General features: G+C 35.8%; 1 protein-coding gene across 1 annotated transcript; it reads right to left on the minus strand.

Moving 5' to 3' along the window:
- Positions 1 to 10,345: 10,345 nt before the first annotated feature.
- Positions 10,346 to 14,861, minus strand: LOC114631036 (olfactory receptor 8K3-like). The gene is made up of 2 exons (XM_028779342.1): positions 14,825 to 14,861; positions 10,346 to 11,302 (listed from the first exon to the last, which is right to left on the minus strand). The coding sequence occupies exon 2, from the start codon at positions 11,285 to 11,287 to the stop codon at positions 10,346 to 10,348; it is 942 nt and encodes a 313-aa protein (XP_028635175.1). The 5' UTR covers positions 11,288 to 11,302; positions 14,825 to 14,861.
- Positions 14,862 to 15,150: the final 289 nt, after the last annotated feature.

Here is a 15,150-nt window from a genome sequence, read left to right on the forward strand (position 1 = left end):
TGAACAGGCTTTAATGACAAATCTTTAATCCTTCTGGCTTGAATATGGACAGGCCCTTAGTAAACACCTTTGATTGCAAATAATAAAAGTAAAGTTCATTTGCAGAAATAAGCAGCCATGTTTCAAAATGAAGTCTAATTGTGGGGCTGACAAAGTGAAGAATCAGAACATGATTTGACCAAATGAGTCAGAGATACAATATGCCCAATTCTCATGAGAACATATAGAAAATAAATTTAAGACACCAGTGCAGAGATGGGGGAGAAAAAACAGTTTTACCCAGATAGATGTACAGAGAGTGGTATCAGGTAAAGAATGGAGCCAGAAGATTAGAACAAATCGCCAGAGTTAGTTTGAGGCCAAGCAAAGCAACTTAGTGTGAAGCCCAGAGAAAGAAGTTTGAAGCAGAATGCTTGGAGAGGAGTTTAAGCCAGAAATGCTGAGGCGAACCAGCCAGCCAGAGTTCAGTAAAAAACTATAAAGAGTGAGCTTATTCAGATGAAGCCTGTAAGGAGATAATTACATTTAGTGAATTAAAATTAATTTTACAAAGTTCATGTTTCGGTAACAATGTTATTGAGTCTTATGGATTTAGTTTTGATATTAGTAGGAGGAAAGTGACACAGTAAATCCCCTAGTCCTCTGGCTCTGACAATCTTCCAATCACCCTTTGGTAATATGCCACTTACCATGGATATGGGACTGTTATGTAGATGTACCATTTAACAAGGGCTCCTCAAATCAGTGTTTTGATTAGTCTGCCTCTGTAGCAAAGATACGTTTCCTTGAAGAGAGGGTGAAGACTAAACTTAACTGTGTTTATAAGGAAAATATGCAGAATATAGATAGAATTTTTGCTGATTTAGTAAAGTGGTAGTTGTAAGTTCTCATCCAATATTCATGACATCAGTAGTATGGAGTTGTTTGCTAGATTTCCCATATCAGCCATAGTTTTCTTCTTTTAAAGCGGTCCACGTCAGTTACTGTTCTAGAAATTTTGTTATCAACATGACATAAGCTAGAATTGTTTGAGAAGAAGAAACAAGCTGAAAAAATTTCTTCATAAAATTGGGCTGTGTAAGTTTCTGAGGCATTTTTTTTAATGGCCTTAAAACTTTGTTTTTTGGATTTTTTTATTGACTATACATTTACACTTCATTGTTTACATTTCAATTGTTTTCCCCTTTCCAGGTCTCCCCTTTGGAGAGCCCTATCCCAACACCCTCCCCCTACCTCTATTAGAGTGCTCCCCCGTCCACCAATCCACTTCCTGCCCTGACATTCCCCTACACTGAAGCATTGAATACCATCAGGCCCAAGGGCTGCACTTCCTGTGGACATGCAGGGATTTTTGGGCACAGCATGCCCCATATTGGCTGTACCACCCTTGGATTCTATACTTGATTCTATAAGAAAGCAGACTTAGAAAGCCAGTAGGCAGCAATCTTTCATGGCCTCAGCATCAGTTCATGCCTCAGATTCATGTCCTGTGTGAGTTCACGCCTTGACATCCTTCATGGACAGGAATTCAGAATATGTAAGCCAAATAAACCCCACTTTGTCTTTGATCATAGTGTTTCAACAAAGCCATAGTAAATGATCTGAGATAATTAATATAACGCAATCTATGGAACTACTGCACAAATAGGATTATTATACTGTTTTGGTGGTTGTTGTGGTTCATATATATTATAGAAAGTAAGGGGATTGTTTGCATGGCTTGTTTGGACACTTGCATGTAATTTTTTGATAATGTGAAACATAGTAATCAAGGATGGGCATTAATGTCAATTTCAGCTAAATTTTCAACCTATATTGCCATTTCATTCTGTATTTCCCTCCCAGCTCCTTATTCAGCATATCCACTCAAAATACAAACCTCTGAAGCTAGGTGTCATTTGTGATAAAAAAAAATACATGAATTATATTTTCCCCTTTGGATGTGGATTACCCCAGTCAGAATGATCTGTTCTAGTCTCACTCCATTAACAAACAATATTCACGATTTCCTTTTTTTTTTTTTACAAACAAAGCGTATTAGACACTGTATATGTACCACATATTCACTATTAATACATCATTTTATGGACCTTTAAGTTGCTTCTATAACCTGGATACCTTGAAGAGCACAGCAGTAATAGTGTCGGGCCTTGGACCTTCACTTGAAATGGATTCCAAGTTGGGCTTATCACTGAATCCCTGTTCCCTCAGACTCTTCTCCAGTTTTGTCCCTTCAGTACTTTTACAACTCTAGGTCAGTGTTTTTGACTGTGGGATGGTGACCCCACATAATGTCCTCTATTTCTACTAGATGTGGACTCTACAAGTTCCCTCTCCTAACTGTAGAGCCTTTCCTTTAATGTCCCTCCCTTTGATTCTTGTAAGTCTCTCACCTCCCAGGTCTCTGGTACATTCACTAGGGTCCTCTCACTTTAAAACACTTGAGGTTGTATATTTTCATTCATTTTTCTGACCCTTTGGGCTTCTTTCCTGTCCCCTTCCCAATATCATATCACATTCCCCATTTCCCCTCCCTATCCCTCTCCTACTCAGATCCCTCCCTCCCTCTGCCCCTATGATTTTTTTTCTTTCTCCCAAGTGGGATTGAAGCTTCCTCACTTGGGCTCTTCGGCTTATTAACTTTCTTGAGTTCTGTGGATTATATCCTGGGTATTCCGTACTTTTTTGGGCTAATATACACTTAATAGTGAGTACATACCATGCATGATATTTTGGGTCTGTGTTACCTCACTCAGAATGATATTATCTAGTTTCATCCATTTGTCTGCAAAATTCATGATGTCCTTATTCTTAATAGCTGGATAGTATTTCATTGTGTAAATGAACCATGTGTTCTGTAATCATTCTCCCATTGTGGGATATCTGGTTTGTTTCCAGCTTCTGCTATCACTAATAAGGCCAGTATGAACATAGCAGAGCATGTGTCCCTGTGAGATGGTGAGGCAACTATTGAGTATATGACCAAGAGTGGTATAACTGGGTCTTCAGATAGATCCATTTCCACTTTTCTGAAAAACCTCCAGATTGATTTCCAGGGTGCTTACATCAGTTTGCAACCCCACTAACAGTGGAGGAGTGTTCCTCTCCACATCCACATCCTTGCAAACATATCATCTAAGTTTTTACTTTAGCTATTCTGACTGGTATAAGGTAGAACATCAGGGTCATTTTGATTTGCATTTCCCAGATCTCTAAGGACTTTGAACATTTCTTTAAGTGTTTCTCAGCTATTCTAGATTCCTCTATTGTAAATTATCTGTTTAGCTCTAAATGCCATTTCTTTTCATTGGATTGTTTGTGGTTTTTTGGAGTTTAACTTCTTGAGTTCTTTATATAATTTGTATATTAACCCTTTATCAGATATGGAGTTAGTGAAGATATTTTTTCCAATCTGTAGTTTGCTGATTTGTCCTATTGACTATAACTCTAACTAAAGAAGTAAAAGATCTGTATGATAAGAACTTCAAGTCTCTCAAGAAATAAATTGAAGAAGACCTCAGAAACTGGAGATGTCTCCCATGCTCATGTATTTGTAGGATTAACAGTAAAAATGGCCATCCTTCTAGAAGCAATTTACAGATTCAACGCATTCCCCATCAAAATTCCAACACAGTTCTTCAAACAAATGGAAACAACAATTCTCAATTTCACATGAATAAACAAAACCCAGGATAGCAAAAAGAAAAAAATCTTAACAATAAAAGAACTTTTGTGGGAATCACCATCCAAGACCTCAGGCTGAACTACAGAGCAACAGAGATAAAAACTGCATGGTATTGGTACAGAGATAGCCAGGTTGATCAATGAAACAGAGTTGAAGATTCAGAAATTAAACCATATAGTTATGGCTCTTGGTCTGCAACAAAGAAGCCAAAATTATACATTGGAAAAAAAGAAAGCATCTTCAATAAATGGTGCTGGTCTAACTGGGAGTCGGTATGTAGAAAAATGAAAATAGATCCTTATTTGTCATAAAACTCAAGTCCACATGGATCAAGGACCTCAATATAAAACCGACACACTGGATCTAACAGAAGCAAAAGTGGGAAAGAGCCTCAAACTCATTTCCACAAAGGGAAATTTCCTAAACAGAACTCCAATGGCTTGGGCTCTAAGATCAAGAATTGATAAATGGGACCTTATGAAACTGAAAAGCTTCTGTAAGGCAAAGGACATAGTCAATAGAAGAAAATAACTCTTAAAAGATAGTTGTTTCTTGCATTTAAATACCAAGGTTCTAAACAAGAAGAAGCTTATCTTTCCTTGATTATTTTTCCTTTATATTTTAGAGGAAAAACAATGTTTCTCTCACAGTTTTTTTTTTTTTTTAATTTTCACCATTGGAAATCAAAGCAAGAAGACAGGCAAAACTTAGATTATTTCTTATTGTATTTGTTTAAGGTATTTCTCTAATGTTATAATCCAGTATGGATTCTTTTATATGTAAGTGCCTGTGTGGTGTAAGAAAAAGTATCAAGTAATCATTACCTTTAACCAGCATTTAAATGTGAGAATAGTGTCATGAATATAGAACCAAATTACACAAAATTCCATGAAGCTTTGTAACTTTGCTGTTTATGAAAAGACATCCTTTACAAACTACACTAAATTTCAATTTATGGTGTTTTCCTATTTTGTCTATATTAGTAGATAAAATATTTACCAAAATTGATTGTCTAATTTTTCATATTTTCAATTTATTGTTCATTAAATACATGCAAATTTATTGTCTTCATCTATCTAGTATTACTGTATTTTATTCTGTATAATATATCAGGAAAGTTATTGTGTAATTGTTGTAAGGGAAAATTTTAATACCTGTCAATGTCTATGTAAAAGCAATCAGCTTATGTTTTCAGCCTCATATACAATACAACTTACAGCAGTGAATATTGCTTTTCAGTTTTTCTATATTATTATATTCAACTTTATTTCATGGTGTTACTCCACTAAAATTAAAAAGAAATCTGGAAAGATTTTTAGAGTACAGGTTTTCAATTCTCCTAAAAATCTACTAAAATCAAGGCACAGGCATCTGGTGTTTGTATGAGGTAGTAAGTTAATCCATGAAATTTTTCCATCTGATTCCACTTGGTCATAATATTTCCCACATTTCTTCTTTCTTCTGTTTTTTATTAATCATTTTATTAATTTACATTCAAATGATACTCCCTTCCTAGTTTCCCCTCCACAACACCCAACTCCTTCCCCATCTCCCTTCTTTACCTCTATGAGTGTGCTTTTCCACCCACTCACTCACTCTTACCTCCCCATTTTAGTTTCCCCCTCTGTTGGCGCATCAAGCCTCCATAGGCCAAAGGCCTCCCCCCCCCCCCCGCCATTGGTATCACATAAGGCAATCGTCTGGTACGTATGTATCTGGAGCCATGAATCCCTCCCTGTACACTCTTTAATTGGTGGTCTACTCATTGGGCACTCTGGGTGGTCCAGTTAGTCAATATTGTTCTTCCTATGGGGTTGCAATGCCCTTCATCTACCTCAGTCTTTCTGTTAGCTTTCCCATTGGTGTTCCTAGGCTCAGTCCAATGATTGGGAATGAGTATTTGCATCTGTATTGAACATGTGCTGGTAGAACCTCTTATGAAACAGCCATACCAGGTTCCTGTCATCAAGGACTTTTTGGCATCAGCAACAGTGTGAGAGCTTGGTGTCTGCAGATGGAAAAGATCCCTATGAGGCGATTTCTGGATGGCCTTTCCTTCTGTTTCTGTTCGACTTTTTTCCCTGTCTTTCCTTTGGACAGAATCATTTCTGGGTTAAAAAACATTGAGATGGGTGGGTAACACCATTCCTTAACTGGGGGCTGTGCCTATCTATTGGAGTTGGTCTCTACAGGTTTTATCTCCCATTTGTTGAGTATTTTGGCTAAAACCCCTTTGGAAATCAATCTGGTGGTTCCTCAGAAAATTGGAAATCTAAAGACCCAGCTGTACTACTACTGAGCATATACCCACAAGATGCTCCAACATATAACAAGGAAACATGCTCCAATATGTTCATAGCAGCCTCATTTACAATAGCCAGAAGCTGGAAACAACCTAGTTGTCTCTAAATAGAAGAATGGATACAGATAATGTAATACACTTACATAATGGAGTACTACCCAGCTATCAAAAACAATGACTTCATGAAATTTTCAGGCAAAGGGATAGAACTAGAAAATACCATCCTGAGTGAGGTAACCCAAACACAAAAGAACACACATGTTATATACTCACTGATGACTGGATATTAGCCCAAAAGCTCAGAATACTCATGATACAACCAATAAACCTTAAGAAGGAAAACCAAAGTGTGGATGTGTCAATACTAAATAGAAGAGGAAACAAATTAATCACAGGCAGTAGAGGAAGGGAGGGACCTTGGAGAGAAAGAGGAGGAGGAGGGAAAAAGGAGAGCAGTATTAGATATTGAAAGGGACAGGAGAGAAGTTCAGAGGGTCAGGAAATTAAATACAACAAGATAGCAGTGTGGGATGGGGAGCTGTGGGTAGCTACTAGGAAGTCACAGGTGCCAAGAAAGCAAGAGATTCCTAGGTCTCTAAGGTGATGACTTTAGCCCACATTTCTTACCTTTGGTGTGAATGACAATAAATTGAAAGACAGTACTTAAAGTGATGCATTCTTTAACCTTACAACATGTATTAATAGACCTTCAGATGAACCTAATTTGTTTTTACTTTTAATTATTATTGAAATTAATTTTACAACACATACAAATTAAAAGTGGCATAAAATGTTGTGCTAATGAAAAGCTGAAAATTTCAGACCACTGAAGTAAGCATTCTTGTTTGAAATTCTAGTCAATTTTGTTCTTTAGTTACTTTTTATTTAATTCAGCCTTAGAATGCCAAGTCATGATGTGGTAGTTGAATAAAAACAAGTGTCATAAACATTGCACCTTTATCAATATATTTCTTACTGTAGTTGGATACACTTACTGGAGAAAACCATAGCAAAATCATGAGAGTAAGTAGTGGTAGAATGCTTGATTAATGAAAAAGTGCTCTCTCTTTACATTTGTAAGGCTTAGGGGACATCAAAAAAGATGGAGGCAGGAAGAATTTAAGGACTAAGGTATAGCCCAAAAGCTCTCAATACCTAAGATACAACCAATAAACCATATGGAGCTTAAGAAGGAAGACCAAAATGTGGGTGTTTCATTCTCCCTCAGAATCAGTAACAAAATACTCATGGGAGCAAATACAGAAACAAAGTGTGGGACAGAAGCTGAAGGAGGAGTCGTCTGGAGACTGTTCCACCTGGGTATCCATCCCATGTGCAGTCATCAAAAGTAGATGCTGATGTGGATGTCAGGAAGTGCATGCTGACAGGAGCCTGATATAACTGTCTCCTTAGAAGTCTACCAGACCCTGACATATACAGAGGCAGATGCACACAGCTAACCATTTATCTGATCATGGGGTTCCCAATAGAGTGACGAGTTAGAGAGAAGACTGAAGAAGCTGAAAGGGTTTGTGGCCCCATGGGGAGAGCAGCAACACCAACCAACCAGAGCTCCCCAGGGTCTAAACCACCAGCTTGGCAGCACATAGGGAGAGACCTATAGCTCCAGCTGTGTATGTAGTGGAGGATGGCCTTGTCGGGCATAGGTGAGAAGCCCTTGGTCCTGTGAAGGCTGGATGCCTCAGTATGGGGGAATTCGAGGGCGGGGAGGTGGGAGTGGGTGGGTGGGTTAATGGGGGCACACCCTCATAGAAGTAGGAGGAGGCGAGATGGGATGGGGGTTCCTGGGTTGGGGGGAGGAATGGGGAAAGGGGATAACATCTGAAATGTAAATAAAGTATCTGATAAAAATAAAAAAGCATATACACAAAGTAAATAAGAGTATCAAAATGTCACAACAAAAAATTTACTTAAATACAAAAAAAAATCAGAGAAGGCAGAAATAAGGGTTGAAAAAGCTCAAAGACCCACAAAACACAAATAGTAGAGGTAAATCTTTCATTTTCAACAACTACTTTAAATGTAAATAGGTTGAACTCTTTAATCAAAAGGGTAAAGATCAGCGTAATGGCCATAAATACTGACAAGGTGCTCACTATAGAGCTAAACACACAAATCATTTGAAAGTGAAAGGGATTAAAAAGATATTCCATGTAGGTGATTCCCACCTTTTGATATTTCAAGATGTGAAGTTGTCATCTACAAATGAGCCTCATAATGCAGTAAGCAAGTTTCCGATTTTGTTTTGGACTATATTGACAATTCTCTGCAGACACGTTCGGTCACACGTGACCCATACTGTTAGGTTGGACACATTTGATTATGAACAGAAACCAAAACAGAGTAGGTGTGGCTGTATTTGTATTAGACAAAATAGGTGTTAAGTCAAAACTGGCAAAAGAGATAAAAAACAAAACAATACAAAACAAAACAAACAACAACAAAAAAACTCCAGTATATGTTAATTCATCAGGAATATTGTAAGAACTATAAACATAAGCACCAAGTTTCAGAGCCCTGAATATGAGAAAATATTGGTAGAACTGAAGGCAAAAACAGACAGCTTTATCATATTTAGAGACATTAATATATCACTTAAACAACAAATAAGCAGATAAGATCAATAAGGAAATGTAAGACTTACAATCCTGTAAACTATATCTAAAAATCACACACAAAACAAACTACTAAGTAATACAAAAGCCACACTTTTCGCAAGTAAATACCTATCATACTCTAGATCACAAAACAACCAGATCCCAGGCCACAAACTAAGCCCTCATAGGGATGGGGGGACCCACCCATCTCAAAGTTTTTCATCCAGAAATGTTCCTGTCCAAAGGAAGAAAAGGGACAAAAATGGAGCAGAGACTGAAGAAAGGGCCATCCAGGGACTTCCCCATCTGGGGATCCATCCTGTCTGCAGACACCAAATCATACACTTTTGGCTGTGGTCAAGAAGCAGAGACGCTTGTGGACAGAAACTTGATGTGGCAGCTCCTTGGGAGGCCTGGCCAGCAACTGACCAACGCAGATGTGTTTGCTTGGAGCCAACCATAAGACTGAGCTCACAGGCACCATTGGGGAGTTGGCAGAAGGACTGGAGGAGCAGAGGGGATTGCAACCACACAGGAAGAACCACATGGGCTGGCTAGACCACCCAGTGCTCCTAGAGACTAGACCACCAACCAAGGAGTGTACAGGGATGGATTCAGGACTTCAGATACATACATAGCAGAGGATTACCTGGGCTGACAGCAATGGGAGGGGAGGCCTTTGGTCCTGTGGAGATTTGATGCCACAGCATAGGGGGATGCTGGAACTGTGAGGCGAAAGAGGGTGGGTGGGTGAGGGAGCACCCTCATAGAGGCAAAGGGGAGGGGAAGAGGGTGGATTGGGATGAGGGGTTTGTGGAAGAGTAACTGGGAAGTGGGATATCATTTGAGATGTAAACAAATGGAATAATTAATAATAAAAGAAAAGTCATTGTATGTTTAAAAGTAAAAAAGGATATAAATATAAAGTAAAGTCATGTCTTCTGGATATGACATAAATAATGAACTCATGAACTCAATGCATCTGTAGATATCTGTTACTACCCAAGACTAGGCTGGGCTCACCAACATTTGAACCATGTCTTGAGAGAGCCTCTGAGATGCCATCATTTTCTGCAGGAAAGCAACAGACTGTCGCTTTCTTCAAAGCTGAAGCTACACATAGTTTTTCCTATTTTTGAATCAACCTGCTAACTAACATTGTGGAAGTAACTCTTATTAAATTCAGTGGCCAAACATCAAGGAAGAATATAGAAGGGATATTTGAAAAGAAATGTTTCAGATGGAGAAGGATAATGTGGGAGTCAAGGGTTGAAATGGCAATAATTAAGGTTAATTTTATGGATGTATGAAACTGTGGAATATATAAACCAAAATTAAATGAAAAACACTATAGTTTCATAAAACAGAAGTACATACTGATATATACAAATGTTGTAGTGTTTATTTTATTAGAAAATTCCACAAGAACATTCAAAGTACTCTTTTGTACATACTATAATTTCTCTCATGAACTAGATGCAACTTTAGATATACCTTCAGCTCTATAGTTACTAAAACTGTTTATATTTTGCCACAGACTTGGCAGTTATTTCTAGTAGATAATCTCCCTTGAAGCAAATTATTCTCCTCTAACGCAAGTAAATTTAGAAACTTGATTAGCACTGACATTCAAGCAGCTAATACATGTCTAACAAACTGATGCTTATTCTACATTCTTGAGGAAACTAAAATGGGTGTATATTCAAACCTGGTTTGAAGGATTTATACTGCATGTAAATTTTAAGAAAATGTGTTGAAGATTTTTTGCCATGTTCTTTGTAGTGCATCTATTACATCTTTGTTCCTGAGGCTATAGATCAGGGGATTCAACAAGGGAATGATTAGAGTATAAAATATGGATGATATTTTATCAGTGTCAATGGAATGACTAGATTCAGGTTGTACATACATAAATATCAGTGTCCCATAGAATACTGTAACCACTGTCAAGTGGGACCCACAGGTAGAGAAAGCTTTACGTCTGCCCTCAGCAGAGTTCATCCTGAGAACAGCTATGAGAATGAGCAGGTAGGACATAAGCACAACCACAAGGGAAGAAATCAAATCAAAAGCTGCAAAGATCATAACTATAAGTTCAACTTCTTGTGTGTTTGAGCAAAGCAAAGATATTAAGGGAATACAGTCACAAAAGAAATGATTGATGACATTGTAGCCACAGAAGGATAAAGAGAAAATATTTATGGTGACTACAAGGGACATAAATGTACAGTAAAGATAGGTCATTGTGACTAGGACCCAACACACCTTCTGTGACATGATGACAGTGTAAAGCAGAGGTTTACATATGGCCACATAGCGGTCATAGGACATTGCAGACAAAATAAAAAGCTCACTACCAATGAACAGAAGAAAAAAAGCTAGCTGTGTAGCACAAAGATAGTAGGAAATTGCGTTTTGATCTAAAACAAAGTTTACCAACATTTTTGGTCCCACAGTTGTTGAATAAACGAAGTCTGTGAAAGCCAAATGTCTAAGGAAGAAATACATTGGTGTGTGTAGTTTGGAGTCTACATAGGTTAGGACGATTATCCCCAGATTTCCAATGACTGAGATCAGGTAGATAATGAGGAACAACCCAAACAATGGGGCCTGCAGGTCAGGGTTCTCAGTGATTCCCATCAGGATGAATTCAGTCAACACTGTTAGGTTGTGTTTACCCATGCTCTATCAGAAAACCTGTCATCAAAGGAAGCAATAAAATAGTAAATGTTTCAGAATTTATTATATGAAAGACAGAACTATTCCAAGTAAGAATTATCTAACAATTTTAACTTCATATTTAAAAATATTAATATTTAAAAACCAACATATTTATTCATGGAGATATGGAAATAAAAAGACATAAGCTAATTTGTTTTTCTGATTCATGAAATTTTTATTGAAAAATACTGGACTTGATATTTAGATAGATAGTTTCAATGTAAACATGAATTGGCACTGTCTCTATGGGTTTGGAGTCAGTCTGGTAAACACTATATTTATTTCTTATAGAGCTCTAAATAATACCGATACCAACAACTCATATATAAGGTTAGCAACTTCTGTTATATGCTTAATATTTAATAGTTGATAACTAGATAGATAGATAGATAGATAGATAGATGGTAGATATAAATTGATGATAGACTTATAGATACAAATAGAAATGCATACATATACTGATGGGACAGAGAATAAATGCAGATATGAAGATATATGTAAAGAAATTTAAAGTAATATTATGATTAATTACTGTTATAACTTTAATTATTAGATAAATGGAGAATGGATCACCATTGAGTTGTTTTTCTATGTTTCAAAATAATTTCAATTGGTAACAATAATTAATTTAATAGTGTCAATAATACATATGTCAATTATCTTAGAATTTTTCTGAAAAGAAAAATATGCAAGCATGTGCCAGGAGAGATGACTCAGCTGTAAAAATACACATTGCTACTGTAGAGTATGCAAGTGGTTTTCTAGCACACATATTCAATAGGCATTTTGTAAGTATTTACATTTGTAAAGCACAAAAATTCTTCTTTATTGTACAGTCTTCTGAAGTACTTATTGCAGGTGATGCAGCTGAAGGTGTTAACAGTCTTGGTAAACAATGTTATTATGAATAAAAATCAGGATAGTCAGATATGATGTTGTCTTCATATTAAGAAAGAAAATACTGGATAGATGTAAATAGGAATAGAACTGAGTCATGTACTTAATAAAGATAAGCACTGCTTTGTGTAGTTAATTTTTTTCATAAAACGCTATCACAAATTCCAAAGATGTCTTTGTGGCATTTTTGGAAGGACAATTAAGTATTTCAATAGTGAAATGATACCATGAAACCATTCTCAAATAGAATTCAATCTTCTGTTTTTCATTTACTGGGGTTCAAACCTAGGCACTTGCACATATTTGCCAAGAATTTTATCTCTGAGCAACCATACCCACTGTAGAACACTTTGAAGCAGTCTCATTTTGTAGACAAGGCTGCTTAAGAAATTGTGATCCTTCTGTCTACTTTCTGGAGAGCTGGTAATATTACTTTGAAGTTAGTTACAATGTGTGTGAAAGATGTATTCTCTCCAAATAAATATGTATCTTTTTTCTCAAAAATATTTGGCAGTACAGAGAAGTATCACAAAGTTCCTCCTCTATAAAAGACTATTAGCAGTTGACATGTGTTGATAAAGGAAAATCAGTTTCCTCTAGTGGAGTAACTCTCTGTATATCAAGCAGGACTCACACAGGAGTAGTTGGTCAACACAAATGAACTTCATTTCTAGCCATTTGCTTTCTTTTGTTATAGTTTGTTTTCTGTCATTTAAGTTGTTTCCTCCGATTTAATATTTAAGCTTGCTTTATTTTTTTTTTCAAGAGAGAGGGAGAAAATAAACCTGGGAGGGTAAAGATGTGTAGAAGACCTGGGAAATACTGATGGATGGAAAAAATAAGATTCAAATATATTATGTACAAATTTTAAAATATGAAAAGTGATAACAAGATGGGCAAGGGTATTAGAAAATAACATATCAATTTTTTATTTTCCACTTTCTTCTTCCAAGACAGTCACTAGGTTGACAATCGATTTTTTTGATTTTCACTACTTTTCATCTAACATTTATAAATGTAATAATGTTTCAAGATATATTTATATCACTTTACTGGAATATTTTTCTGTTTGTGTGGTCATTTTATTATATCTGATATTTATTTACTTTAATGAAACAAATATAATACACTTTATTGTGGAAGAAATTAGGAGACTGAGACAATTGAATCAAATTGTAGAAAAAGAGAGCTTAAAATAGGTTTTATGAAATGAAGACCCAAAAAATTTCCCCTGGATTGAGGAATAAAGTATTTAAAAATACAGATGCCAAACTTTTTGGCTCACATCTGTGGTCGCCACACTGTGGACATGGAGATAGTAGTAGGAGTTCAAGGTCACCATTCTCTGAATGAAGAATGTCATGTGGAATTATACTGGGCTATTTAAGCCCTGCTTCAGAAACATAAAAAGACAGAAAGACAAGCAGACAGACAGACAGACAGACAGACAGAAAAAGGTAGGAATGGAGATTATAATTTTTTACAATTATATGTCATATTTTCACTTGCATATAAGACAGTATTTTGTATATAGTTTAATGGTAATGTATTACACGAACTGCAAGTAAATGAATAAAATCATACTGTTGCCAACATTATCTATGGAATATATTTCTTGTTACTTCTACATACTTTACATAAAACATTACTCAGATGGTAGCCCATAATTGGTAGTCCACACTGTCCTATTCAAAAGAATTTATTTTATAAATAAAGCAAGAATATACTTTTAAAATATTAGAGAAGTGTCTTCCAAAATTACGAGAAACTGTTTAAATCTTGCTTTGCTCTTTATTTTCCTTGATTTTGTGATAATTCTCATTATTTATTATTATTATTACTATTATTACAGAATAAAAGTTATGTGACTAGCATGTAGAAGTAACATTGTATGGTGAAGAAACACATAGACTTCATCTTAATACTTTTAGAGACTAATCTGATGAAAGGTACTGGTATTTTATTATCTGTTCCAATGAATCAAATTTCATTTTTAAAACTACATTTCTAGAAAAATTTGGACAGATCACTGGAAAAAAACAAGACTATTTTATCATAGGCATGAAGGCTATAACTTAAAGTTCTCTTAATAAAACTAGTTTCTTTTACGTGATATCATCAATGTAAAATATTGATGATATAGAATATTTGTTTAACTGTAATGTATTGGGTATCTTTCTCATCAGTGTAATTACATACATACTTCATAGTTTGAAGATAATTATAAGAAAAACCACTGCAGTCACAATGCTTAACTATTTGAAACATATTAAAAGGTAAAATTTCTGCTTTTAATTTCTGCCTTGAAAATATTCATACGTTTAATGATATTTCATCTCATTTCACGTGTGTGGATCAGTTTTTACTTCTAATATATACTAAATTAGATATTTTTAGGAATATATAAAATATAAGTGCTTAAAATTTCTCATCAACTTACTATAATTTAAGTTGCTTGAGACAAGTTTTCTTGTTTAGACATGAAGAAGTAGGAGAAAAAGACATGGACACTATACAAAAGGACACTGATATTCAATGAAAAACAGAATAAACTGTCTTTTTCGTAGATACTGATAACCTAAAACCTTCTGCATCCCTTACCTGTGATGAAATGTTCTTAGTAAGTAATTCACCCATGAATTATTTAACACACTGTTAGATGGTAACTTATGAATATTTCTTCAAACTTTATGGAGTCTCCCTGTGGGTGAGCCAGGCAAATACTTGATTAACCTGAAATGCCAGAATGCTTAATGAAATGTCTGGAGACTGTCCACTAATTGTCAGGAAGAATCTGTACTTCACTTTGAATAAACTAATATCAGAAAATCAACCAACTGATGTCTGTTTTTATCTTAAACTACTTATATTATTATCTCAAAGAGATATTCACAGCATTGAATTCATTGTAGCTTAATTCTAACTTG

The sequence above is a fragment of the Grammomys surdaster genome, unplaced genomic scaffold (assembly GCF_004785775.1).
Source record: "Grammomys surdaster isolate TR1022 unplaced genomic scaffold, NIH_TR_1.0 350, whole genome shotgun sequence".
In the NCBI taxonomy this organism is placed as follows: domain Eukaryota; kingdom Metazoa; phylum Chordata; class Mammalia; order Rodentia; family Muridae; genus Grammomys; species Grammomys surdaster.

Coding starts and splice junctions, on each gene's coding strand:
- LOC114631036 (XM_028779342.1), bottom strand. CDS start 11,287: ATGGGTAAACACAACCTAACAGTGTTGACTGAATTCATCCTGATGGGA.